Below are 24,825 nucleotides of genomic sequence, written 5' to 3'. Positions count from 1 at the left end.
AACACAGCGCAATAACTACTAGGAAATCTCATTTTGCTAAAGATAAAAACTCGTCCTTTTATTAACATTATCTCTGCCTTATTTTTTATTTTATTTACCAGACAGAATAACATGCATGTGTATTCTAAAGCAACTCAATTGAATTAGTATCTTGAGACTAGCAAGACCTCAAACCGATTCATAAAAATTGGCGCTGCTTTCACACGTGTGGCTAGGCTTCTTACTCTTGGAAGACTTGATGATGCAAGCTAACCCCTTAAGCTGCTATAATCAGTAGCTTTAGAAAAGGGAGCCAGGCATTCACCTGACCTCCTTTGTAGGCACTTAAGTTTCCAAGTATGGGACAGAGAGCTGACAAGGTGCCTCTATCCTGCATCACAAGCAGCTAGTTGGTTTCTTCTTAAGGTAAGCTTAAATTTGCAAAGGAAATGCAGGCACTGAATGGTACGAAATGGAAAGATATCCCTCAAGATGTAGAAAAATGAATTTGAGTTAGTTATTGTTTTCATTATGAAATGTCAAAGCCCTGCTGCGCAATGAAGTTAGTACTCAAGCCTCTATATGTAAAGCTATGGCCTTACTTTCTTGTAGGTATGATTTGTTTCTCCACAACTGTTTGCTCATACCTCACTATGAGATACAACATGTTTTACTTGGTGAAAAGCTTTTTGATACACCTGCTTGATAACTTTCAGTGGCCTAGTATTCTACCTATAAATTCTTTGCTATTTTTCTACCCTTTTGTTATCTGTTATAGTCTTGCTAGATAGTGCTGGAGTTCATGTTAACTTCTCTAGCCTGGTGGATTTTGATGAAAACTAGTGATCCCTAGTTGCAAGTTTCTCAGTCCTCTCCCCCTACCCCCAGATGATGGTGGTGTTTTTATAACGCTGACATAATGTTTAGTTCTTAAATTAGAAGAGAAAAGAGGATGCCTTGTTGAGTCCCTATCTAATAGTTTCCACTTGTTTAATACCATCTTGCTCTATTCTAGTACCCTCTAGGCAGTGTTTTTTTCCCTTTTAAAGAATATTTAGGGGTACTCTCTTTTTGACTCAAGAAAATCACAATTTTTTAGTTCAAGAAAAACAAATACAGTAAATGGACAAAAGTACAAAGATTCACAAAATGTTTAGGGGTATGTGCCCCCAGAGAACAAAAGCACTGCCTCTCTAGGTATCTTATAGGGTGGTTGCTACTTTCCGCATTAAGCGAAATGCCACTTGTTTGTTTCTAAAAGGGGCATCGTGCCTAAGAGTTTTATCCAGCGCTATCATTCTGCTTGCATAACAAACTTCCACTTGCACAATGGAACTCCCCCTCTTCTCCCTTAAGACCCTTTAATCAGGAGAGAAGGATAAGGGGAAATCCTGTTGTGTGAGCAGAACTCCATATGCACAACATTGGACACAACCCCAAGTATATTCTCTCCCTCAATCACTTGCATTCATATGATTTGACGTGCCTCTAGGCATCATGAACCTAGTTTGGGCTATATGCCTTTGTTCCTTGAATTGCTGCAGGTACAGTTGTAAAGTTTCTTTCCCCTTAAGATCAACAACTCCGTGGCAGTGGAAATAATTGGAAACAGAATAGTATTGTTGCGTACTACAGTCCCTGAGCGGTGAGAGACTCCAAGGGTTCCTGTGCTTATCCAGAGACTGGTGTATTTAGGATATATGGCTTTATTTACAGATATGTACAGCCTGAGCCCAGGATAGAGTGGTTCGCAATATGGATGCCCCAACAGATCTTGCTTCCCCATTAGGTTTCCAGGGGAACCCCAAGTCCAGCACAGAGTCAGACATACCTTTGTGTCTCCAGCTTCCAGCATCAGCCAAGAAACAGCTCTCATACACAGCCTCCCCTTGGCCTATAGTTCACCTTGGATGAGGTGACATCCAGCTAGGTGGGGTAGGGATAGACCCCCACTGGGTTGTCTTTATAGCAACTTCTTTAGACATGTAACTAGTGGAACTTAACTGGCTAGCCAAAGTCAGAAGAACTGGTTTGACAGGTTTCATCTTATAGTATCTACCCCACATACACAAGATCCAAAGTTTGGAAGGAATTCAGGGTCTTACCCAGACTGACCCCCCCCTCAAACCATAACAGTATGTTATACTGGGGCCCTGTGATTAGACCAGGACCACCTGCTCTTTATCCAGGATGAAGACAGGTGAGGTCAGGTGAAATTGCAGCTACAAAACTTCCCCCTTCACAATGGCTGTTCTTAATGCACAGGAGCAGTGATGCACTGCTAGCCTGTTTGTGTATCTTATGAAAGCATAGAAAATGGGTGGCCCAAGTCTCTAATTTGCCATTATTTCTTCCAATTACCATCCCAATTGTCTGATCCAGAGCCATAATCTCCAGTGCCAGTTCATGTGAAATAATAATATAATTAAGCTACCTAAATGATATAAAACATGTAGCTAAAACTAGGAATAAGTCAGAGCCAGCAGAGGAAATCGGAACGATAAATCATTCTCGTCATTGATCGCGTTTACTCCTTGCTTCTTCCCCCCGCCCACCTCCCTCTGTGACATTTGTGTACGTTGTGGCTTATGTGAAAAGCGTCATTCGCATTATCTCAGCAGATGGTCTGAGCTCTGGGTTGGCTTCCAGATATGCTGCATGTGGAATGTATTAGCAAAAAGACATGTGCAGCATGGCAGAGCTAGGAAGCGCCCATCTGGCTTCTCCACTCCAGCACCAGGAGACACAGACTTTGCATTAGCCACCCAGCAATAAATCCTGTTGAGATTAGAAACACCAATTTATAGCTGAGTGGCACTAAAAAAAAAAGTCCATAGACGAGCTTCACTCTTTTGAAGGAGCACATAGAAATTAGGAGGAGGCAAAGGGGATTGCTAACAAATCTTTGCCAGGATCAGTTAAGAAATGGAAGGTGCAAAGTGGGTAGAATAACATTGTTTATTGGGTGTACTCAGGCTTCTAGATTTCATAGCTTGTTGATCAGAAGTTGCCGACACTGGCTAATGAGGAGTTCTGCAAAATCCCAGCTTCCTGCTGCTTACACAAAGCCAATCCTATCAAGCAGGAGAAGAGTTTGTGCATTTTATGCTGCCATTCAATCTTGAGCTGTTCTTCGTGAGAGGTGGACACAGTGCAGTTTTCAAAATGTCCCAGAGAGAAAAAAGGAGCTTTTGAAGCTGCAGATCTGACTTTCAAAAGGCATTAGTCCTTTTAAAGTGTGTTGAGATGGTGAGGATCTTGAGAGTGGGAGGCTGGCTGCTCTTGCCTCACCTGCTTCCAGCTTGTGTCTCCCTGTCCCGCCCCACAGAGTACGGTATAGTTTATCTGATATAACACAGTACTCAATGGGGAAAAGTTCTGAACTTCTGCCATAAAGGCTTTTGATATAAAAAAGCAACAATATTGCCCACTCTACTTCCTTTTACCTTGGGGACACTCACACAAACCACCATTTATTAAAGTAAGAAGTTGTTTTTGCAAAGGGAAGGACATAACATTTTAGATAAATAAGAAAGTGAGTTAAATAGGAACAAACTGACCTCACCTGCAGCGGGGTTATGCTGATTCAAACTGTGGATGAACACTCATAATGAAATGCTCTATACTGAAATGTGTTCCTTCCATGTTGAAAAGTAGCCTGCTAGGTAAAAGGGTACTCTTGCACTTTCCCCCTGACATCCTAGTTTTCTTATTGCAGGGATCTCATTTTATTTTATTTGCTGTGGAGGAGCCTTCCGTCATGTAAACTGTGACCTGCAATCTGAAGTGCGACAGTTCAGACACTCGCCAACCCCCTGACGTCACAATGACCTATTTTCCTTTGTCCCCATGGTTTGAAATCAAAAGCACAGGGCTTTGTAAGCACCTGTGATTGGCTGACCATTGGTGCTTGCATAGCCAACCTTGCAGAGCACAGTTTCTCATTGGCTGCAGGAGGACGTTCCTGATGCAGGGCTCCCCAGTGATTCCATTGGGGCTCGCTATCAGTGCCAATCAGTGTCTGCAAGCCTCACTTGCAAAGGACCAATTGGGAGCTTATTTTAAGCTTCTGAGTCTTTCTTTGGAGCCATGTCTTTACCTGCTTCACACCTGACCTAACATCCTATATGTGTGGCTTGGAAGCAATGCTCTCACCAGCCAAATGGACACATGTTGGGCTTAGTCCTGTGAGCTGGAGGTTCCCCACTTCTGTGATCAGCCCCAGGCACTGAGGAGGAGCTGAAGCAGAAGGAGTAACTAAGTCCAATCAATCTTCTTATTTTTTACTAGAGTGTAATGTAAGAAGGGGAGCCATGAATTGCCTGCAAGATGTACCTTTCAGAGTGACCGTAAGCGTTGCAGACGACTCCACAGAAGAGGCAAACTTTGTATCAGCGCCTGAGTTTGAGATGCCCAATTGCACGGAGGTCCTGATGTGTGCAATGGTAAATAAATAAATCTCTTCCAAATGTGGATATTAAAGGGGATTTTTTTATGGGGTTTTGGGGGGGGGGGAAAGTTTATTCTTTCATGTTACTGACTCTTTAGCCATTTCCATTTTCTAGTTTAGTATTCTTAAGGTCTAGAAATTTATTAATTAGAATAACACCTAGGCTCCGCACGCTTTTTATATGTACATTCCTACCCCTGGGAGGAACATTTTGCTGATGTTGAAGGCCTTTAACCTGACACCATAGTTCAGGGAAGTCCAGTTCAGTCCCCAACAGTTCCAGGTACTGGTATGTCTGGGAGGGACTCCTGTTTGAGGACTCCTGGAGAGTAGCTGCCAGAAAATATTCATAATATGGAGCTCAATTGATTGATAGTCCAAGCTGGTAAAAGGCAGCTTTCTAGGCTCTTATAATGCCAGAATCACACCACAATAATAAGCATTCAAGGACCTTCTGAGCAGCACATTCCTCCTCCTCTTATTACTGTTTCCTCATTTTTTGCTGCTCTGAAGCAAAGTGTGATTAACCTTTTTGCCCAAACCTGGCAAACACGGGGTTTTTGCCTGCTCTAATTCAACCAGGATTAGGACTCACAGTTTGGGGCTGGTTTCCAGTTTGTCATTTGCAGGGCAAACACAAGCCATAGTTTGAGGCAGCCCACAAATGATGGGCTGCCTCAAATCAAGGCGGGGGAGAAGGTGGAGGAAGGAGTGTCCAGCGGCTCCCTTTAACATTATAATAAAAGGCTGGCTGCTGGATCAGGCCCAGGGGGACCCATCGAGTCCAGCGCTCTGTTCTCACAGCAGTGCCTCTCCACTTGTGATTTCCAGCAGCTGGTATGCAGGGCACCCTAACTCCAGCAGTGGAGGAACAGCAATGCCCAGTGCCGGATTTACGTATAAGCTAAACAAGCTATAGCTTAGGGCTCCACTCTCTTTGGGGGCTCAAAAAAAAGAAAGAGAGAAAAACCTGGATGTACATTTCCAAAATATAGATGAAAAAGAAATAAAATAAAACCTACATACAGCAACAGTGTTTTGTGTTGTGTAGGCTCCTATGATGTAAGTAATGAGCCCCGCCTGCTAGCCTGCTCCCTAAAATATCACTGGTTTGCTCATTTCTATATATAGGGTGCCTACATTCTGCATGGACTGGTTGCATGGCAACATGGGCAAATGGCTTTAGATACTTATTACATCCATAAATTACTATATAGCACATATTCAACACAAAAAACAGCGACAATTTGTTGTTGACAAAGGACAACAAGGCTTGGGGCCTCATCAAACCTAAATCCAGCCCTGGCAATGCCATTAAAAGTTGGTTCTTATAACACCAAGTCATGGTTCAGTGTTACATCTGAGTTAGTCCTTGAAATACATTAGCTAGCTGGAAAAATAGAAATTGCCTAATGAGCGTCAGTGAAGCATATCTCTCCTGCTCCCTTGCAATATATGCAAATCAAATCCGTGACAAATTAACTTTCCACAGGCTTTTTTGAAGTGTATTTTCATAACAGTCTTTGTAGCATAGACCCAGAGTGCAATGTTTACAATATCTCCTAGGTTACAAATATTGCCAGGGGGTTTTAAACATTGTATGGAAATTACCTTTTAGTCGCCTGGAAACTTGGGTTTGAAAAGCTAAAGCAATCTTCTGCTGCCGCTTATCAAGCCCTGTGTCCAGTTTATTCCTGCCAGTAGGGAGCATCATTGTGCTCTGGAAGATTGATGTTTTTGGGAGTTGTCTTAGTGGATCTTCTGCTATTATATTCAGGGTTTTGAGGAGAGGATGAAACAGTTCTAAGAAACCACCTCGACACATGTCTGCTTTCACTCCACATAAGTCGTATTTTGAAACACACAAATATGTTGAGAAACAACTTTCGTCCTAAGGCTGCACGCATTCTTGTTTTATTTATTTATTTCACAAAATGTATGTGCCACTTGACTGTAAAAAACAAAACACCTCAAAGCAGTTTACAAAAAAAATAAAACAATGAACTAATCAGTAAGAAACAGCTAAAAACAATTCTCTAAAACATTGAAAAAATAATTAAAATCAAGGAGGAACTTAAAAAACAGATTAAAATACATGTCAACATTCTACGTATCTGGATAGTTGCCCAAACAAAAATGTTTTCCTTAGAAGGTGCTGAAAAAAGTACAGATGTTGCTTCCTTGGCCTTCCTTTTTTAATATATATGAATTTTTATTAGTTTTTTGCACAAAATTTGACATTATTCAATTCACTTTCAGTATAACAATTTATTACACTTTGACTTTGCACCCTTACGTTTGTGATGTTCCTATTGTATTCCTTTACAGTATCTACATTTATTTTCTATTGTATTATAACTTAGATTACAATCATTTATTTATTTTCTCCTTCCCTTGCTTGTTATTTAGACCCTGCTCACGATTTCATTTGACAATAGTTCCTCCATGGCCTTCCTGTAAGGCTATTAAATCTCCGGCTAGCCATTGTTGAAAATAAAATGTTGGACTGGGTCAGGGATGGGAAGCCTGTGGCCTTTCAAATATTGCTGGACCACAGCTCCCATCATCCTTGACCATTGGGCCGTGATGACTGGGGTGATGTGAGGTGGAGTCCAGGAACATTTGCTGGACCACAAGTTCTGCATCCCTGGACTAGAAGGGCTTTGATTTGACCCTGCAAAGTTCTTTTTGAAGTTCTTAGCAAAGTCAGATGTTGGAAATGGGTGGTCCTGTTGGGTTCAGGTGACCTCATCTGGTTTGTGATTTAGCTCTCAAGTCCTGCCTCACAACCTTCGCTCATTTGGTCACTCCAGCTACAGCCCAAGGCCAAGAAGATGCTGACTCTCCTCCTTCTGTTTCCATAGCACGATTTCTCGCTGGAGAAGAAGGTGCTGTATTGGGTAGACTCCGCCTCTCGGCAAGACATCCCCTGGTACGAAGTGACCACTGACATCGTCCCAACGGCTCCGCCTTGCTGGCTGCTGCTGCTGGACTCAAAAGAGAGCTTCCCAGAGGCAGCAGGCCGCAAACTGACGGCTGCGGTACCCATTCGACGGTGTGCCAACCTGTGTGCTGCGGCGGAGAAGTTCAGCTGCACTGTGAACAAGAGCAGGCTGGCTAAGAAGGTGAGCAAGGATGGGTGCTTGGAAGAGCAAGGGTGCTCCGAAGGTGAGGAGTCTCCCTTGTCTTCCTCTGTCGAAAGCGACGGTGAAGAAAAGCCCTTCTCTGATTCCAAGCGTGTTCCCGGCACTTTGCCTCGTTTCCTGAGTCTTCCCCAATGTAGACCAAAGACCTCCCCAGTGCTGTTGGCCACCCCTTCGGAGAGCATCAGCCAAAAGCCTCCTCTAGTCAAGCAGAGGCAATCTATGCTTTTATTTAACAACGTGAAGCATGAGTTTGAAGGAGCCAGGAAGAAGCTCACAGCTTTCATGCTCCCGGGGAACCAGACGGCAGCAGAACCCACCTTGGCGTCCAGAGCTTTCTCCCTCCATCAGCGCTCCCGGAGCAGTCGGAACCTGAGATATGGACCTACCTCTGATGTGTCTCTGGTGGGAACTCTTGCCCCGACGCCACCGACGACGACTCCTTGCTGTAGCCCAAGGCCACTGACTGCAGCGGGACTTGTCCCTCCTATCCAAAAGCACAAGCCCACAGTTGCAGTAAGATATCATTCTTCTCTCTCTCTCCCCCCTCCATTTTACAGTCTTAAAATTGCAGGTAAGGTTGGAAGGATCTGTGAGTTTGGTTCCGTTAGTTTCTCAGCAATGCTGCAACCCAAGGCCACTGACTGTTGCGGCGCTTGTCTCTCCTAACCAAAAGAACAAGCCCACAACTGCAGTAAGAAATCACTTTTCTCTGCTTCTTTCCGCTCTCCATTTCACAATCTAAAACTGAGCGTAGGGATAGAAGGCTCAGACAATTTCAGTTCTGTCAATGTCTCACTTTTCCAGTCCTAAATTGAGTTATCCACCTTTCTGCAGTAATATCCTAATTTTTTTAAAAAATCATCCTGGAAATTCTTCATAATTTTGTGTGGATTTCTCTTAACAAACACATTTTTGTTTGCAGTTTTGACTGATATACACATTTTTGCAAGCACTTTTTGGGAATATTTCTGTCCTTCCTTTTCACTAGCTTGTTAATTTTTTCCCCACTCCCCACAAAATACGCATTTTTGTAAACATTGGTGATTGGATAACTACTTTGCAAAATTCAGATAAATGCAAATTTTCATAGATGACTGTGTTTTGGTTCTCAGATTTTGACAGGAAGTATGAATTTGATACATTCATGTTTAAATATCAACCAAATCATATTTCTCCCCAATCCTTAATTCCAGGATTTTAGACTTTTTAGGTTTAAAAAATTGGAAAATGGAAACGTGTTGAAAATCAGCTGGCTTGCTTACCCAGCTGGGCTAAAAAGGTCTTGCTGCAGGTGGCAAATTCTGGGCGCAAGTAAGTGATGGCAAAGTGGGAAGCTCTTGTACAGGACACAGGAGGCTCCCCTTTTCTGTGACAATTAAATTATGCGCACGAAAAAGAAAATATTTGCAAATTGGCCAGAGTGAAGCCTAAAATGCACAAATATTGATTTTCCTGGCAACAGAGTAACCCCTTTGCAAAGCTTTGCTTCTGAGGTGGTGCAAGAACCTAAGGAAAGCCTCTCTGGAATTGTGATCTGTTGTGGTTTACTTGACACCCAGTTGCCAGTCAGGTTTGCAGTCATTAAGTGATGGTCATGCATAAAGGATCTGGCCCCCAGATATGGCTTCCTTAAGTCAGGACTCATTGCTGAGTTGCAGCTTGACTGAAGGTAGGTCCCAAAATGCATGCTTGGGCTAGAGGCAGATTCCATATTTGAAAAAAGTTTAGAGCAGGAGTAGGGAACCTCAAGAGGGTGTGTAGCAGCCAACCTATTGTACAAAAAGTAAAGTTTAATTTGTTGCTCTGCTAATTTTTGCCTCTAGGCCCAGCCACCACATGCATGTGGCCCTCAAAAGGTTGCCTAGAATGGAACAAGGCCCCTGGGATGAAAAAGCTTCTCCAGACCTTGTCTGCCCAAAGCACAAAGCAAGCATGGACTCAGCATCATCTTCTGGTGAGATCTTGCCAGATCTTTTGCACTCCACGAGATCTTGCAAGAGCTCCACGAGATCTAGAAAGATATCACTGGGACCCGCCATCGGTGCTGATTTGTGGGTGCCGCTGAAAGCCCCTGAAAGATAAGGGAGGCTTCAGCGAGGCGAGGGGATGGCACCTTCCTCAATTGGCCTCAAGGTGGTCCTAAAAATATACATCTCAAGTGTCAGAAGCCAGGATAAAAAGAAGTGTCTTCAGCATTCACTGGAAGCTGTATAATGAAGGTTCCATTTTCACCTCTGTGGGGGGGGGGTCCCAAATGAGGACCTGCCATAGACAATGCCCTCTTCCAGGTCACCCCCAAGCTTCTGGGGGAAGTGGAACTACAATGAGGGCCCCCTCTGCCCATCTGAACACTGTAGAGAAGGCAGTGGTCTTTCATGCAGCTGCCTGGTTCTTAATGTCACTAGCAAGGGGCCAGTGGATACCCTATGTGAGGACGTGCATTTCTTCACCAGGACACCTGTTGAGTCTCTCTTGCTGAGCCCTTGTCCTTCTCTCTCAGCGTGTCACCTAGTTGTCCCTAAATCCATCAAAGGAGATAAGCCTCGAGGCTGCAAGGAGGCTCCAGCCTTGCTGACGTCTTTCAGCGACTGCTTCTTGGAAAGAAGATCAGGCTGTGAGCAGCCACCCGCCTCCTTTCCCCATTGACCTTGCTGTCCTTGCGTGCCTGGCCCAATTCAACCTACGCGTAAGGGATTGTTTCTCAGAAAATACTTCTTAGAAGGAAGCAGCAGTGGTGGCAGGCAGCTCTGGGGTCCAACCCTTGAGAGTGGCTCCCTGCTTAGTGACCAGCTGCTGTAAAAGATGGGGCTGCCATACATCCGGTTTTCCTGGACACATCTGGGATTGTGCTGTCTGGGCAGGTTTTTGCTGAATCGGCAAAATGCCCAGGGAAACCCAGACATATGGCAAGTAAGGCCTCTGAATGCCTGTTGCTGTGAGTCACGAGTGGGGAGAATTGCTGTGGCACCTGGATCCTGTTTCTGGTTTCCCAGAGGCAACTGGGTGCCCACTGTGAGAGCAGGATGCTGGTGAATTTCAGAAGATTTAAGTCCGATTTTTCTTTGGAGGAATTGGCCACTCACGATCGCTGGAAAATATGTATGGAAAATAATAAATATTATTATGAAAAAAGAGAACAGGATGCTGGACTAGGTGGGTCCTTGGTCTGATCCAGCACAGCTTTTCTTAGGTTCTTATGTCGGGTTTTCATTTGGATTCCCATCTGCATTAACCATCAGTAGAACTGCCATGGCTTTGGGACCCTGGGAACTACACTCTTGTCTATAGGATGAGCTCTCTCTCTCTCTCTTTTGGAGTTCCCAATTTTAATTGGCATTGGCATGACTTTTTACATTCCTTTGGGAGATAGCTTTGAGAGTTAAACTGGTCTGAATCAGTCATCTTGGATGTAGAGGAACTTCACAGAACTGAACCGTTGCATTGAACTGCGATGCACTTTCCAACTTACCGTACTTGGTTGGAGGATGGAGAGATGGTGTAGAAACCTCTGGCTTTTGTGTGGCTGGAATGCAGCCTACTGGAGGGAGTTAAGAATCTCATCCATTGCTCAGCCCACTTTTGCCTCTGGCCCCACCTACCTTTCATACAGGGCCCTCAGAAGGCTGCTCCCTCAGGCCCAAAATGGTTTCTCAGCCCTGGTGGTAGAGCTGCTCAACCTCAGCACCGCTCTGGCTACCATGTCTGGAGAAGTGTTGGAAAGAAACACCAGTCTTTGAACTGGTCCCTGCCGGTGTTTTGACTCCAGTTTAAAAACTGGACAGAAGTGTCTCGACAAAGCACTTCAAGCACATCCATTTCAGATGCAGGTTTAATTTTTTGCTTTCGAATGTAAACACATATCCAGTCTCTATTGTTGTCAAATCAACCTTTGTCATCTCCCTGGAAACATAATAATAGTTCCCATCCGAGGAAGGGTCACTCACATTTTGAAATAAACTTCAGATGATTAAAACAGGATGTCTAAAATCAGAAAACCAAAAGGGGGGGTTGTTCCAAGTAGGGGAATTTTCCGGGCATCTTCTGTGGTCTGACTAAATTTAATTTAATGACTTCAGGCCATGCTTTTGAGCACCCACAAACCCTGTACATCTTCCAGGGGGCAGGGGAAAAAACCCTTTTTAAAGCCTTGAAGAGTACAGAATTTCTCATAATGATGTCTGTAAATTAACCAGCATGATGATCTATGTTTATTTTTATTCTCTCTCTCGCCCCCCCCCCAGTCCCTGAGCCCTTATTCCTGCCTTCCACCCCCTCCTGGAGTGCAGCAGCTTTGTGGTTCCCACAGAACTCATCCTGACTCAACAGCTGACCTGCTCTCGGCGCTCAGCCAAGAGGAGCGCGACCTCATTGAGCCCGTTTTAGCTTTGGGTTATCCGATCCGCCGGGCGATCCTTGCTCTGCAGAAGACTGGGAGACAAAGCTTGGGTCAGGTCAGTGGAGGCTAGTTCCTTTCTCTTGAACACCAGGGAACACGTTGTTTGTGAATGCAGTGAGTGTGAATCATGAGGCCACAGCTCAGGAGCACAGCTCATAGACATGACTTAGGCCCCAAATACCACCTTCTTCCTTACAGACTCACTTGAGTGTTAAGATCAGTAGAAATACAACGCACTAGGTTGGATAGACAATAGAAGGTGAGGGACACAGGGCAACGCAGACGGGTTGGAAGGGAATCATCTTATAAAATAGACATACAAAATGGCTAACTTAAAAGCCATTGCACTAAATGTGAGGGGATTGGGAAAGCCTATCAAAAGAAAATGCATCACCTTGTACATAAACACCGTGAAACCACACATTACCTTCCTACAGGAAATGCATAATCCACAGCATATATAAAACACAGTAAAACATAAAGCATTAAAAACTTCCTGATACAGGGCTGCCTTCATATGTCTTCTAAAAGTTGTGTAGTTTTTAATTTCCTTGGCATGAGGACGTTCCACAGGGAGGGTGCCACTAATGAGAAGGCCTTCTGCCTGGTTCTCTGCAATTTTGCTTCTTGCAGTGAGGGGACCAAGCAGAAGACCCTCGGAGGAGCACCTCAGATGTTTTCAAAGCCCACCCTATTCCTGTGACTGAAATATTTTTTATCTGTTTTTAATTATAAACCCTAACCCTAACACACACACACACCCCGTGTCCTGCTGTGAACGGCCAACAACAACAACAGCAGCAGCAGCAGCAGCAGCAGCTAAAAATCCCAGTTCAATCTCAAGCAATTCCAGAAAGGGGGGAGAAAGACCCTTGCCTGAGGGTGCTTCTGCCAGTCATTGCAGACCAGAGTGGGTGGATCTTTTCCAGGCAGGGGCACATTTACTTCCAGGAAGCCTTCCAGAAGCTGCGTGTCAGAGCACACCCTCCACCATCCCTGAGATGAAAATAGGGGCATTCTATTCCCTGTTCAGGGAAGTTTTTAATGACTGGTGTTTTAATATTTTGTTGAGAGCCACCCAGAGTGGCTGGGGTAACCCAGTCAAATGGGCGGCATATAAATAATAAAATTGTTGTTGTTGTTGTTACATCAGTATCATAGCTAGTATGTATTGATTTGGGGTATTCCTTTCCCCCAGGTTTCTCAAATTCAAATACATAAATTCAAAGATTTCTGGGCTTAAAATGCTGCAGCTTTGTGTGTTTTCTTCTAATAACTTTTGTACTTGACCAGGAAGAAATGCTCAAGCAGTGATACTGATGCAGAATAGAATGTCCCTATTTCCAGGCCAGGAATGTTGGCGGGCATAAGGGGGGGAGGGGCAGGGAAGAGAGAAAAGTGGGTGGAGCAATGACTGTGAACTTTACATTTGTACAGTTGGCTAGTTTCTACACACAAAGGTTGTACAGTGGTACCTTGGGTTACAGACGCTTCAGGTTACAGACTCCGCTGATCCAGAAATAATACCTCGGGTCAAGAACTTTGCTTCAGGATGACAACAGAAATCACGCCGCTGCAGCTAATTAGCCATTAGCTAAAGTGGTACCTCAGGTTAAGAACAGTTTCAGGTTAAGAACGGACCTCCAGAACAAATTAAATTCTTAACCTGAGGTACCACTGTATAGTTACTTAGCTCCTTGGCTGGGGGGGGGGTGTCACAGAACTCCATACCCTCCAACATTTCTCCAATGATAATAGGGACATCCTAAGGAAAAACATCCTAAGGGACGCGGGTGGCGCTGTGGGTAAAACCTCAGTGCCTAGGACTTACTGATTGTAAGGTCGGCGGTTTGAATCCCCGTGGCGGGGTGAGCTCCCGTCATTCGGTCCCAGCTCCTGCCCACCTAGCAGTTCGAAAGCACCTCTAAGTGAAAGTAGATAAATAGGTACCGCTTTATAGCGGGAAGGTAAACAGTGTTTCTGTGTGCGGCACTGGTGCTGGCTCACCAGTGCAGCTTCGTCACGCTGGCCACATGACCCGGAAGTGTCTTCGGACGGCGCCGGCTCCCGGCCTCTTAAGTGAGATGAGCACACAACCCTAGAGTCGGTCACGACTGGCCCATACGGGCAGTGGTACCTTTACCTTTTTAAGGAAAAACAAGACATTCTGGGATCAAATCAGAAACTGGGGATAGCTTCTGTAAATCTGGGACTCTCCCCAGAAATTAGGGACACTTGGAGAGTCTGAGAGAGACTTGGAGGGCTATATTAGCCCCTGCCTGAAGTTCATTGAAGTCTGCAATGAATTTGCAGAAGGCCCTTCAATCCATATTAGTCCTTGCCTAATCTCCTGAGAAAGAGCTGGTGGTTCTTTCCATTTTGCCACAGTGAAGCTCTGTGGTGTTGCCAAGGCCCTCTCAGTGAGTCTGTGGCTAAGGGCGGATTTTGAATGTCAGACTTCCATGCCCATCACTCAGTCCTCTAGCCATCTGTGCCATCTTCAGGCCTACAGAAGGATGCTGTTTGCCTGCAGATGAAATCGGGGTGTGTTTGTTGTGGTTGTTGTTGCAAGCTAATGCTCAGTATTAGCCTTTTTTCCAGGGATTGCTGAATCCCCCCTGTGTGTGTTTGTGCACTGGGAATGAATAGCATGTGAGGCATTTAGGAAGGGTGCCACTGGGAATTGTCCTGTCAGCACTCCAAGAACAATGGGGGAAGCCAAAAATAGATCGTCCCTTTGGAGTGTCGGAGTGCCCTTCTCAGCGTGTCCCAGGCAGATCTCTGGCCCCATCCTTGCATAACCTCCTAGCATGCAGGATGTTTGAGGCTGAATGGGTCAGGAACGGCATCACCTGATGTCCATCAGTGGCTCTAGATCACCTTGACGGGATCCTTGAAATGAAAAGATCAGAGGGTCTGATTCAATGTGGTCTTCGTGCATTTCAGGATAGGATGAGAGAATTCTTGCAAGGTTGATGATGTAGATTTCTCCAGGTTTCTTCTACCTTGGAATGGTTTCCTCTTTCTTTTGTACGTTTGTTGTTTTTATTTTTATTATGTGTTTTGTGGTTTTATATCGTGATTTTCTTCTGTGAACCACCCTGAGACCCCCTGAGCAGTGTTTTTTTTCTGGGGGGATGCATACCCCTAAACATTTTGTGAATCTAACAGGAGAAGAAACTAACAATTTTATATATATATATATAAAATAGCTTCTTCTCTAGCACGGTGAATCGTCAGATCTGTTGCTAGCCCCGATGGTGGCCTCATTTCCTGTCATGGTGTTTCCTGAGAGTACCCCTAAACATTTTTAAAGAAAAAAAACACTGCCCCCGGGTATAAGGCGGTATATAAATTCTAATAATAATAATAATAATAATAATAATAATAATAATAATAATACTTTCATCTTCCATCTTTAGTTAATCGTAAAGTTATGAACTTAACACAAGGGCAGCTGCATTATTTTTCTTGCCAGAGTTATTTTTGAATCAGACTAATAACCCATTTTAGAAGATAGGGAGCGGGGGACACACAGGGTTGCATGCAGATTATTTCTACTCATTGCAGACCAATGAAATTGATAGGCCTAAGCTGGTCTTGTTTATTAATTTCAGTGAGTCTACCTTGAGTAGTGCTAGCATTGGATACAACCGATTGTGACCAGGGTTGTAGTGGGTGGGAGAGAAGAGCAGAAGCCAGAGGCTTGTTTTTTAAAAAGCGAGAGAATAGGATGTGGTGGTATTCTCCTTCCTTGGAGAGAACGGAACTTAAGACTGGGGAAATGAGAAACAGAGAGAAAACAAAACTGACAGGTTTACCCATCTACAAGGACGGGTGAGTGGGTAGATAGAGAAACCGTGTGGTGTAGTGCTTAGAACAGGCTTCCTTAAACTCAGCCAGTGTGGTGTAGTGGTTAAGAGCGATAGACTTGTAATCTGGAGAACCGGGTTCGATTCCCCGCTCCTCCACATGCAGCTGCTGGGTGACCTTGGGCTAGTCACACTTCTTTGAAGTCTCTCAGCCCCACTCACCTCACAGAGTGCTTGTTGTGGGGGAGGAAGGGAAAGGAGAATGTTAGCCGCTTTGAGGCTGCTTTGGGTAGTGATAAAGCGGGATATCAAATCCAAATCCAAACTCTTCTCCAGATGTTTTTGGCCTACAACTCCCATGATCCCTAGCTAGCAGGACCAATGGTCAGGGACGGTGGGAATTGTAGTCTCAAAAACATCTGGAGGGCCGAGTTTGAGGAAGCCTGGGTTAGAGTGTCAGACAAGGACCTGGGAGATCAGAGTTCAAATCCTCCACTCAGCCATGCAACTCACTAGGTGACCTTGGGTCAGTCGCTGCCTCTCTGCCTAACCTACCTCACAAGGAGGATTAAATGAGGAGGGGGAGAACTATGTATGCCCCCTTGAGCAACTTAGGTGGGATAAAAATACAATAAGTAAGTAATAGCCCTGATTCCGGATGGTGTGCTAGCTAGCTAACTTCCCCTTTGCCTTCCTCCAACAGTTCCTCAGTTACCTCAGTGCCTGCGACAAACTTCTGAAGCAGGGTTACGAGGAGGCTCAGGTCGAAGAAGCCATGGAGATGTTCCAGAATTCAGAAAAGGTCAGAGCACCCAGCCTTTTTTTGTGATTCAGCTGCAGGGTCTCCTGCTGGGTGCAGAGACTGAGTAGGGGGTATAAATGGCTTGGCAGTTTCCTCTCATAACCCTGGCATTGAGCTGCTTGGGGCTGTATAAGCTAAAAATAAGTAAAAATCTATTTTATTTCTTTATACACTGCTTGATAGCAAAAATAGCAAAAAAAAACACACACACACACCCCCCCCCAAAGCTGTTTAAGAAAGGTAAAACAGTGAAATCAAGAAGAAGAAAAAAACCCCATTGTTCCCAATGTAGATCTTTATCCCCTCAACATTTCCCCCGATATAGATCTCTACTCACCCCTTCTTCCCCAGCAGGGGGTGTGCCATTTTTTTGTTCCCCTCAGGTGCCAAAATGTATGGGGCTGGACCTCTGCAGGCATCTACACCATGTTTTGGGGCACCACCTGGGGGAGGTGTCTGGAGCGGCAAGGGCCCCCCAAATTTTCAGGGAAGGGGCTGAGCCCCCTCAAAATTCCACAGTGGGTGTGTAAGGATGTCTCACGGCATGCTGACGTCATACGCCGCAGGGGGTGCTGACGTTGCATGGTCCCAGCCCTCTCAATCGCAGGGGCAAAGGGGAGTTGCTTGCCTTGTTCAAGTATCCATCTGAACATTGAAGCCCCTTCACCAGGCCTGTTTATCTTCAGTTACTTTTGTCCTGAGTGAAGCAGTTGTGGGACGTGTACTGTGTGTCCCCCCCCCCCCGATCCCTGAATTTTCACTCTTCTTCTCTTTGCAGGCAGCAGAATTCCTTCACCTCCTGGTCCAGTTCAACGACATGGGCTTCCAGCAAGCAGACATCAAAGAAGTCCTCTTGCTGTGCGAGAACCACAGAGACAAGGCGCTTGAGGAGCTCATGACAAGGACCCAGTGAGCGGCAAGAGGGCCTTTTTCCATACTGAGAAAGGGCAGAACATGCCATAAGCCCCACGGCATGTGATTCAGAACAAGTTTTGAATGCCAGAACCCAGCTGGAACAGCCAAAATCCCATTGGATCAAGCCGTCTGCCTCTGGGAAGTGCACAAGCAGGGCTCACCCATTGCTTTTTACGGGCAGCTGGTACAGTGGTACCTCAGATTACATACGCTTCAGGTTACATACGCTTCAGGTTACAGACTCCGCTAACCCAGAAATAGTGCTTCAGGTTAAGAACTTTGCTTCAGGATGAGAACAGAAATTGTGCTCCAGCGGTGCGGCAGCAGCAGGAGGCCCCATTAGCTAAAGTGGTGCTTCAGGTTAAGAACAGTTTCAGGTTAAGTACGGACCTCCGGAACGAATCAAGTACTTAACCTGAGGTACCACTGTACTGTGAAGTATACTGCCTCTGGGCGGTGAGGCTCTATATGCCGTCATCTTTAATAGCCACCTCTGAATTCTTCTAACCCTATCTTTTCAAAAGGCATTTAAGTTAGTGACCTCCCCGCTCCATGTTGTGGTAGCAAAGGCTAGTCAAGTGGAGGGGTGTCTTGAAATCACTGCAAGGGAATCGCTTCTAGTTGCATCGCACGCTCTGCTCAGGCTCGTGAAAGACCAACATTTTAACACAAACTTCTTCTGCATAACCTGCCCCTGTCTGCAAACAGATCCACAGCACGACTTAAGATGTTCCTGTAGCCTAAGGGTGCCTCCAGGTTGCCAACATTTTGCAGTGCACTTTGGGGAGGTTTAGATTTGTGCAATAAAAATGGATTCGCATGTGTTAACCTGGAACAACAAACCCACTTAAAAAGAAAGAAAAGTTAGGAAAAAGGGGCTGGGGGGGGGAGATGCATTGAAAAGTGCAAGATGGGTGAATGATAAATGGGAAGGTGCATAAATACCCTGCAAGCAATTCAGCATGGATTCAGGATGAATGTTCATTGCCACAAAAGGACCCTGGAAACAAGTAAGAACAAATGCTTAATAAAGGCTGGATGTAGCCTGTGTAAGCTTTGTGCCAGCAAATCAGGTGAATGCTCAATAAACAGGTCATTTGGGCATACCCATGCTCCCATTTCCTGGCCAATGCCCTGACTTATTTCAATGATGAACTGGATTTTTAATGGACTCCATCAAAGACTGTAAAGACCTAAGAGTTATCTGAAAAGTGGGCTGAGTGAAACTGAGAGCTTCCCACTGTACAATCCTCCAACACACACACACATCCCAAACCACAATACCTGCATTTCCAAGGTAGGGAATGCAACTTCATAATTTACTGCGGGGCTCAGAGTCTTCAGCTTATTATGGCTGAGTGTCAACTCCTTATTTGAAATAAGAAACCAAGACTGTTTCCAATCAAGTAATTCTTTATTTTTTCCTGCCACCGTGAATGCCCAATTGTCTTTCCTTGAGATACAGCGAAGTGATACCTGTTTGTCTTCCAACCAAATAATAAAAAAAGTATTTGTGTCTCTTATTAAAGGAGAAAGGGGAAACAAATATGATAGTCAGCTGAATGTAACAGAAGAAAACAAACATCCTTTGAGGTTCATAGGTACAGCATATTTCTCTCAAATAAAATGGCACGTTCCCAATAGCTGGTGTGTTTGTGCTCTTATTTCAGGGAGAGATGGATGAAAGCCCAGGGCAATGCTTAATATTTACCAACCTCCTTCCTGACACGTTGCCGTCCCATTGCTTACAAGCTGTATTAAAAGGCTGACAATGTTCAGAGCAGCGGAGATTGCTCCTCTGTGGCAAATGGGGGCCTTGCCCCACTATGCGCAGTCTGTCCTCAGCCAACCCCACCTGCCTATCAGCTTCCTCCGTTGCCCCAGTTTTGCCCTTGTAGAACTCAGCAGGGAGAGAGGATGGGAGTAAGTTGGCCTTGTCTCTCATTGGTCCTGGCTCTGCCTCTCATTGACTCTGGCTCCACCTACTGTTGGCCTCCCTGCCTTCTGACCTACCAATCTCTGGTTCAGAGCTAGAGTTTTTGCCAGGTTTTCAAACTGCAGCAACGAAGAAGAAGAAGAAGAAGAAGAAGAAGAAGAAGAAGAAGAAGAAGAAGAAGAATTATTTTATTAATTGTACCCCACCCATCTGACCGGGTTGCCCCAACACATATAAAAACATAATCAAACATTTAAAACTTCCCTGTACAAGGCTGTCTTGAGATGTCTTCGGAAAGTCAAGCAGTTGTTTATCTCCTTGACACCCTGATGAGAGGGCATTCCACAGGGAAGGTGCCACTACCGAGAAGGCTCTGTGCCTGGTTCCCTGTAACTTTACTTCTGGCAGTGAGGGAACTGCCAGAAGACCCTTGGAGCTGGACCTCAGTGTCTGGACTGAATGATGAGGGTGGAGACACACCTTCAGTATTCAGTAGTTAAAACAAGGGCAGTCTAAAGCAGCGTCCCATGAGAATGTAGAGAATGCTCTGTTCATCTCTGTCTCCCTGCTGCAGAACTACGAATTCCCAGGGTGGCCAGGCAGACACGGAATCATTATTTGTTTGCTACATTTCTATCCCACCTTTCTTTCCAAGGAGCTTAAGGCAGTGTACATGGTTCTTCCTCTTGGCATCTTTTCCTCACAAACAACCCTGTGAGGTAGGTAAGGGTGAGAGATGTTGTGGCTGAGCGGGGATTTGAACCCAGGTATACCCCAGGCCTTTGCCCAACACTCTAATCACTACAGTACAGTGATGATCAGAAGCAGCTTGTTGGGTGGGGTGGAGCTGCTCCACTGGCCTCCCTGCTGGTGGGTCACTGTTGCTATGGCGAGAAAGTAGGGGAGACGGTGGGAAGGTTGGTGGGGTGGAAACACACCAGCAGAGTTTATCCAGCCACTGAGTTTGCACCTCCCTGACCTCCCTGCTGCCTTCTGCTTTTCCTAACCGTCAGCAAGAGCGACCCACCTGCCGCCAGGCTAGCTTAGCGGCTCCGCCCCACCTGGTGAGCCACTTCTGCTGTCAATCAAGCCTGTTCATTTTTGTGGCATAAATAATATGACCTTAAAGTTAGCCTAGTCAAGGGCCTGAAGGCTTCTATAAACATACAGAACATAACATGAACAACACTGGCAAGCTGGAGTCAGATCAGCAGCCGTTACCAAAAACAGTCATGAATTGCATGTGGGGCTTTTTTTCTTTTCTTTTTTACAGCAAGTCTGGCTTCAATCACAGTCCATCAAGGAAAATGCCTGGTGCTCCATAGCTGTGGCTCAGCTCAAACTGTCCTTCCTCCTCTTATTTGAAGAGATGCATATCAGCAGGGAGATGTTTGCAAAGGCTTGATGGTCTGGGCTTAACTGCGTCTTTGGGGGCTGGGCATAATTAATGATGCTTGTTAAAACGGCACACTCTGGATTGAGTCCAAAACTTTTGAATGCAAACGAAAAAGGTTTTCTCCGTATGCTCAACCCTGAATCTGAGTTAGTCTGTGCTTTATTATGAAGCTATTAATTTCCTAACCACTTAAAGCCTGCCACAGACTGAATTGTGGGGCATATAAAACTTAGAAACACAACTTCATTGCAGGGTATAGATATTACTGGCATAACCCTGGAGAAACCCACAACACTCTGCACAGGGCAATACTTCATTTGGGGTTGAACTATTTTTGTATTTCTTTATAAAAAGAGGTTTGTCAGGGCCTTTGGGCCCTGACAAAGTGCCTTCAGCAAATCTGAACAATTAACAAATAAAAAACCAGAGCTTGTTCAAAGAAAAAGAAAGACAATTGGGATCAATGGCTTCCATCTCAGGTAAAAAGTCAAGCCAAATCAATGCTCTGCATTCTTGAAAGTTATCAGAGATGGGTCTTGTCTTAAGTACCAATGGGACTTAAGCATGTTTAACTGTCTCTGATTGTGGTCAATTAAAAAAAAAAGACATTCTCAAAATGTAGTTCAGTTACTGACCTTTCACGTCTACATTTCCAGTGCTCCAGTTTGGGATGCCTGAAACACCCTTCTTCTAAAAGCTGTGCGTGTTAATGTCAGCAGCTTTTCACTCTGAGAATTAGAGAGCACCACCTAATCCTTTTTCACCTTCAGCAGAAGAGAAGGGGAAGGCCTGTGGCTCCGTGACAGAGCACCTGCTTTGCATGCAGCAAGTCCCAGGTTCATTCTCCAGCAGTATCTCCAGGCAGGGCTGGGAAAGACTGAAGAGCATTCTGGAACCCTGGAGAGGTGCCAGCAATACTGAGGTAGATGGTCCAGTGGTCTGTATAAGGCAGCTTCCTATGTCCAGGGGGGACGGTGAGGCTACAGCTCAGTGGTCAACCACCTGCTTTGCATGCAGGAGGTCCTCGGTTCAATCCCTGGTATCTTCAGGTAGGGCTTGGAAAAACCTCCATTCTAGAACCCTGGAGAGCGGCTCCCAAGCAGTGTAGACAATGGTGAATCACATAGGTAATGGCCTGACTTCCTATGAGACTCATCAAGATGGACAAAAACAATGGTAGTGTTATGGACTGGTTGGCGCAGACGAATGGAGGAACCAACTGGGGAAACACACACACACACCAAGGCAAGAAGGCTCAGAGACTTGGGGGTGTTGGTGGGACAATGATGAGTGGTCAGAGGGAGAAGAGGGAAAAGCCTGAGAGGAGGAGGTGTCAGAAGCTGAAGAGGTAACAGGGTTTAGTGAACTGGGAGAGTCCAGAATCTGAGGCAGAAGATGAAGCAGGAGGGTGGGAGGAGGGAGGCCAAGAGGAAGAGATAAGTCAAGCTAGTGAAGTGTCATGGGTGTCTCTTCTTCCTGCTGCTCCCAGAACCAGGAGAGGCATGAAAAGGGCAAATGAGAGATTGGCTGCACGCAGGTGCGGTCTCCGATTGCTTGGGGATAGAAAGCGACTTAGATGGCTCTGGGGAGGCGGGGAACTTTCAGTCTCAGCAACTGATTCATGGGGTAAAGACCTACCGGAGATAAGCTGCTTTGCTAATTAGGCCTGACGCTCAGTCGGGTTTGTGCTAATAAATTGCTAATTCCAACTTTGAATGGTGTGATGTACTGCCAGCTTGCTCTGCGAGAGGTAGATTCCGCCACTCAGCTGGGCGTAGGCCAAAATGAACATGACCCCCTCAGTGCATAAATCTCCTCCTAGTGCCACTGGCTTCCTGCCAGTGACTGGCTCCTCCTGCTTGCTGGTCGCCACTTGCTGCCCCCCCTCTACTTGGCCCAGTTTGGTATGACAAATAAGTCTGTGGAAACCAGATTGCTTGAGGCCCACAAAACCACATGTCCAGCTGTCGTTGGAAGAGCAGAGAGCTGTGTTACAGTTGGTTCTGGTGCAAGCTAGCCTGAGGTTCCTGCCTTGAAATGTTGCTGGCCCAGAAGGTGCAGAGAGTGTCGGCTGAAAGCTGGGGTGATTTCACAACCTTTGGATTTAATTTGGCGGTGTTGCGGGACGTCTGGCATAGAAGGAAGGCAACGTGGGTCCCTGAGAAATTCATCTAGCAGAGACCTGCTCTCTAAGTTGCGATGCTGTGGTCTTTCTTTGGAAGCCTGAGGAGGAAGGTTTGCAAAGAACCAGCCCTTGGAAAACCAGCTTTCTGCTTTTTGGATTTCCATGTGTTCCCCTCTATGGTATACATCAGAGTGAGCATCTTGTTGACCGTGTAGACTGTGTCCCCTTTGATGACAGCCGTGAAAAGGGCCCCTTTGCTGTTCACATACTGCCCTGGTAGAGATGTCCACTGCATGGTGGTCAGGTTGAAGCAATCCATCATGCAGCGCAGGAAGTCGTCGAAAGGCCCGTTCCGCACAATGTAAAGGTTGTCCCGGTGAGCCACCATGCAGTGGCCGTAGCTCTGAGGCCTGTTGAGGGTGGAGATGGGATGCCACTCGTCTTTCTGAGGCTTGTACTCATAGATCATGGTGGTGTCGAGAGGCTTCCACAAGCAGACGAAGATGCGCCCCATCGCTTGGGCGCAGGGCACCGCTGTGGTTGGCTGGGGGAGGTCAGAAACAAATCTCCAGGTGTTGGTGGAGATGTCATACTTCTCCACTGACTTCAGGGCGGCCTTCCCAAACTCCCCACCTATGGCGTAGAGGCTGTTCTCTTGGGCTGTCAGCGTGAAGTCATAGCGCAGCTGCTGGGGCCCGGGGAACTCACTCCAGACGTTGGCCATTGGGTCATAGCAAAAACTCCGGTTCACAATGTCCTTGTTGTAACCGTAGACCCCGCCCACAATGTAAATCTTGTTGTCCAAGGTGGCTATGCCGGCTAGGAATGTGCTGGCCGTCAGTGGTAAGCAGGAAAGTGTCCTCCAGGTGTTACCTTCCTCGTCCAAGTAGCAAACAGTTCTTGAGAGGTCCTCCAAGAACTCAAAGGTGGGCGTGTGAGCCCCTACCGCCACAAACGTGCTGGGGATGATGGACTCCACATAATCCAGAAGGTCTGGAGAGAGGCAGTCGAGGTACTCCTCCAGGTCCGAGTAACTGTCTCGTATGTACAGTGCGGCACAATGGAAGAGATCCAAGAGGCCAAAGATGGCGGCTGCCTGGTAGAGCAGAATGCAATTGTCTGTGTTGATGGAGGACATCAAGTACTTGGCCAGGGTCTTGACCTGCAGGAATGAGGCACACTCCACTGCCCTGAGGTTCTCCTCGCAGCTCAGGATCGGGTGCTCCCCTTCCAGGACTTTCAGCATGACAGCGAAGCCTGTGGCGCTCAGATCTCTGATCTGGATCTCCTTCTGGGTGCTCTCTCTCATGCCAGATTGGAAGAGCGCCCGGAAGTATTCGCTGTTCTCCACCAGGAGAGCCTTGTCCACTGAGAAAAACTCCTCTTCCACCTGGATCCGCACCCTTTCGTCCAGCGGGGGCTGCATGGCCCAGCCAAGGCTTACTCCCGTGTCACCACGGGAGCTCTTGTACTGCCTAGTCCATTGTCGGCAAGTGCTCTGCAGAGATCAGAGGGCTCTTCATATATGTCACGGTGGGTGTGATTTCTATCTTCCTGTATCTGTCTGAGTAGCTAAGAAGCTGCAAACTCTGTCATATAAATACCCTCTTCTAAAGATAGCTGTGGTTCATGTGACCGAGGCTGCCAGCAACATGAGGACCCCCCAGGTCTTTCCAAAGTAAGGGCTACAGCGTTTGCTCCATTCCAATGCAAAGGAGTGGCTTTTGGGGGGGGGGAGGGAGAGGTGTTGAGACTACACAGATCACAGGAGGTCACTTACAATTCAAGGTGAATGCAGTCTGAAGGGAGGTGGCATTCACAGGGTCTAGAGAAGGCAGACATTAGGCTTGTAGAATCTACTTGGAGTG

At 46.1% G+C, this 24,825-nt stretch overlaps 2 protein-coding genes across 4 annotated transcripts; one reads left to right on the top strand and one right to left on the bottom strand.

The window, feature by feature from the left end:
* Positions 1–340: 340 nt before the first annotated feature.
* Positions 341–17,686, top strand: UBAP1L (ubiquitin associated protein 1 like). Its single transcript, XM_081888657.1, has 6 exons — positions 341–405; positions 4,270–4,424; positions 7,294–8,088; positions 11,817–12,026; positions 16,487–16,585; positions 17,364–17,686. The coding sequence occupies exons 2-6, from the start codon at positions 4,293–4,295 to the stop codon at positions 17,496–17,498; spliced, it is 1,371 nt and encodes a 456-aa protein (XP_081744783.1). The 5' UTR covers positions 341–405; positions 4,270–4,292; the 3' UTR covers positions 17,499–17,686.
* KBTBD13 (kelch repeat and BTB domain containing 13) lies at positions 8,016–24,825 on the bottom strand. Of its 3 annotated transcripts, none has more exons than XM_081888669.1 (2): positions 21,468–24,825; positions 8,016–8,059 (listed from the first exon to the last, which is right to left on the bottom strand). In XM_081888669.1, the coding sequence occupies exon 1, from the start codon at positions 24,381–24,383 to the stop codon at positions 23,022–23,024; it is 1,362 nt and encodes a 453-aa protein (XP_081744795.1). In that variant the 5' UTR covers positions 24,384–24,825; the 3' UTR covers positions 8,016–8,059; positions 21,468–23,021. The 3 variants fall into 3 exon arrangements, with proteins under 3 accessions (XP_081744795.1, XP_081744794.1, XP_081744793.1); XM_081888668.1 differs by lacking the exon at positions 8,016–8,059 and adding an exon at positions 16,644–16,719; XM_081888667.1 differs by lacking the exon at positions 8,016–8,059 and adding an exon at positions 19,624–19,891.

The sequence above is a fragment of the Podarcis melisellensis genome, assembly GCF_964234715.1.
Source record: "Podarcis melisellensis genome assembly, chromosome: 14".
Taxonomy (NCBI): Eukaryota; Metazoa; Chordata; class Lepidosauria; order Squamata; family Lacertidae; genus Podarcis; species Podarcis melisellensis.
This window is presented reverse-complemented; position numbering and strand designations above follow the sequence as displayed.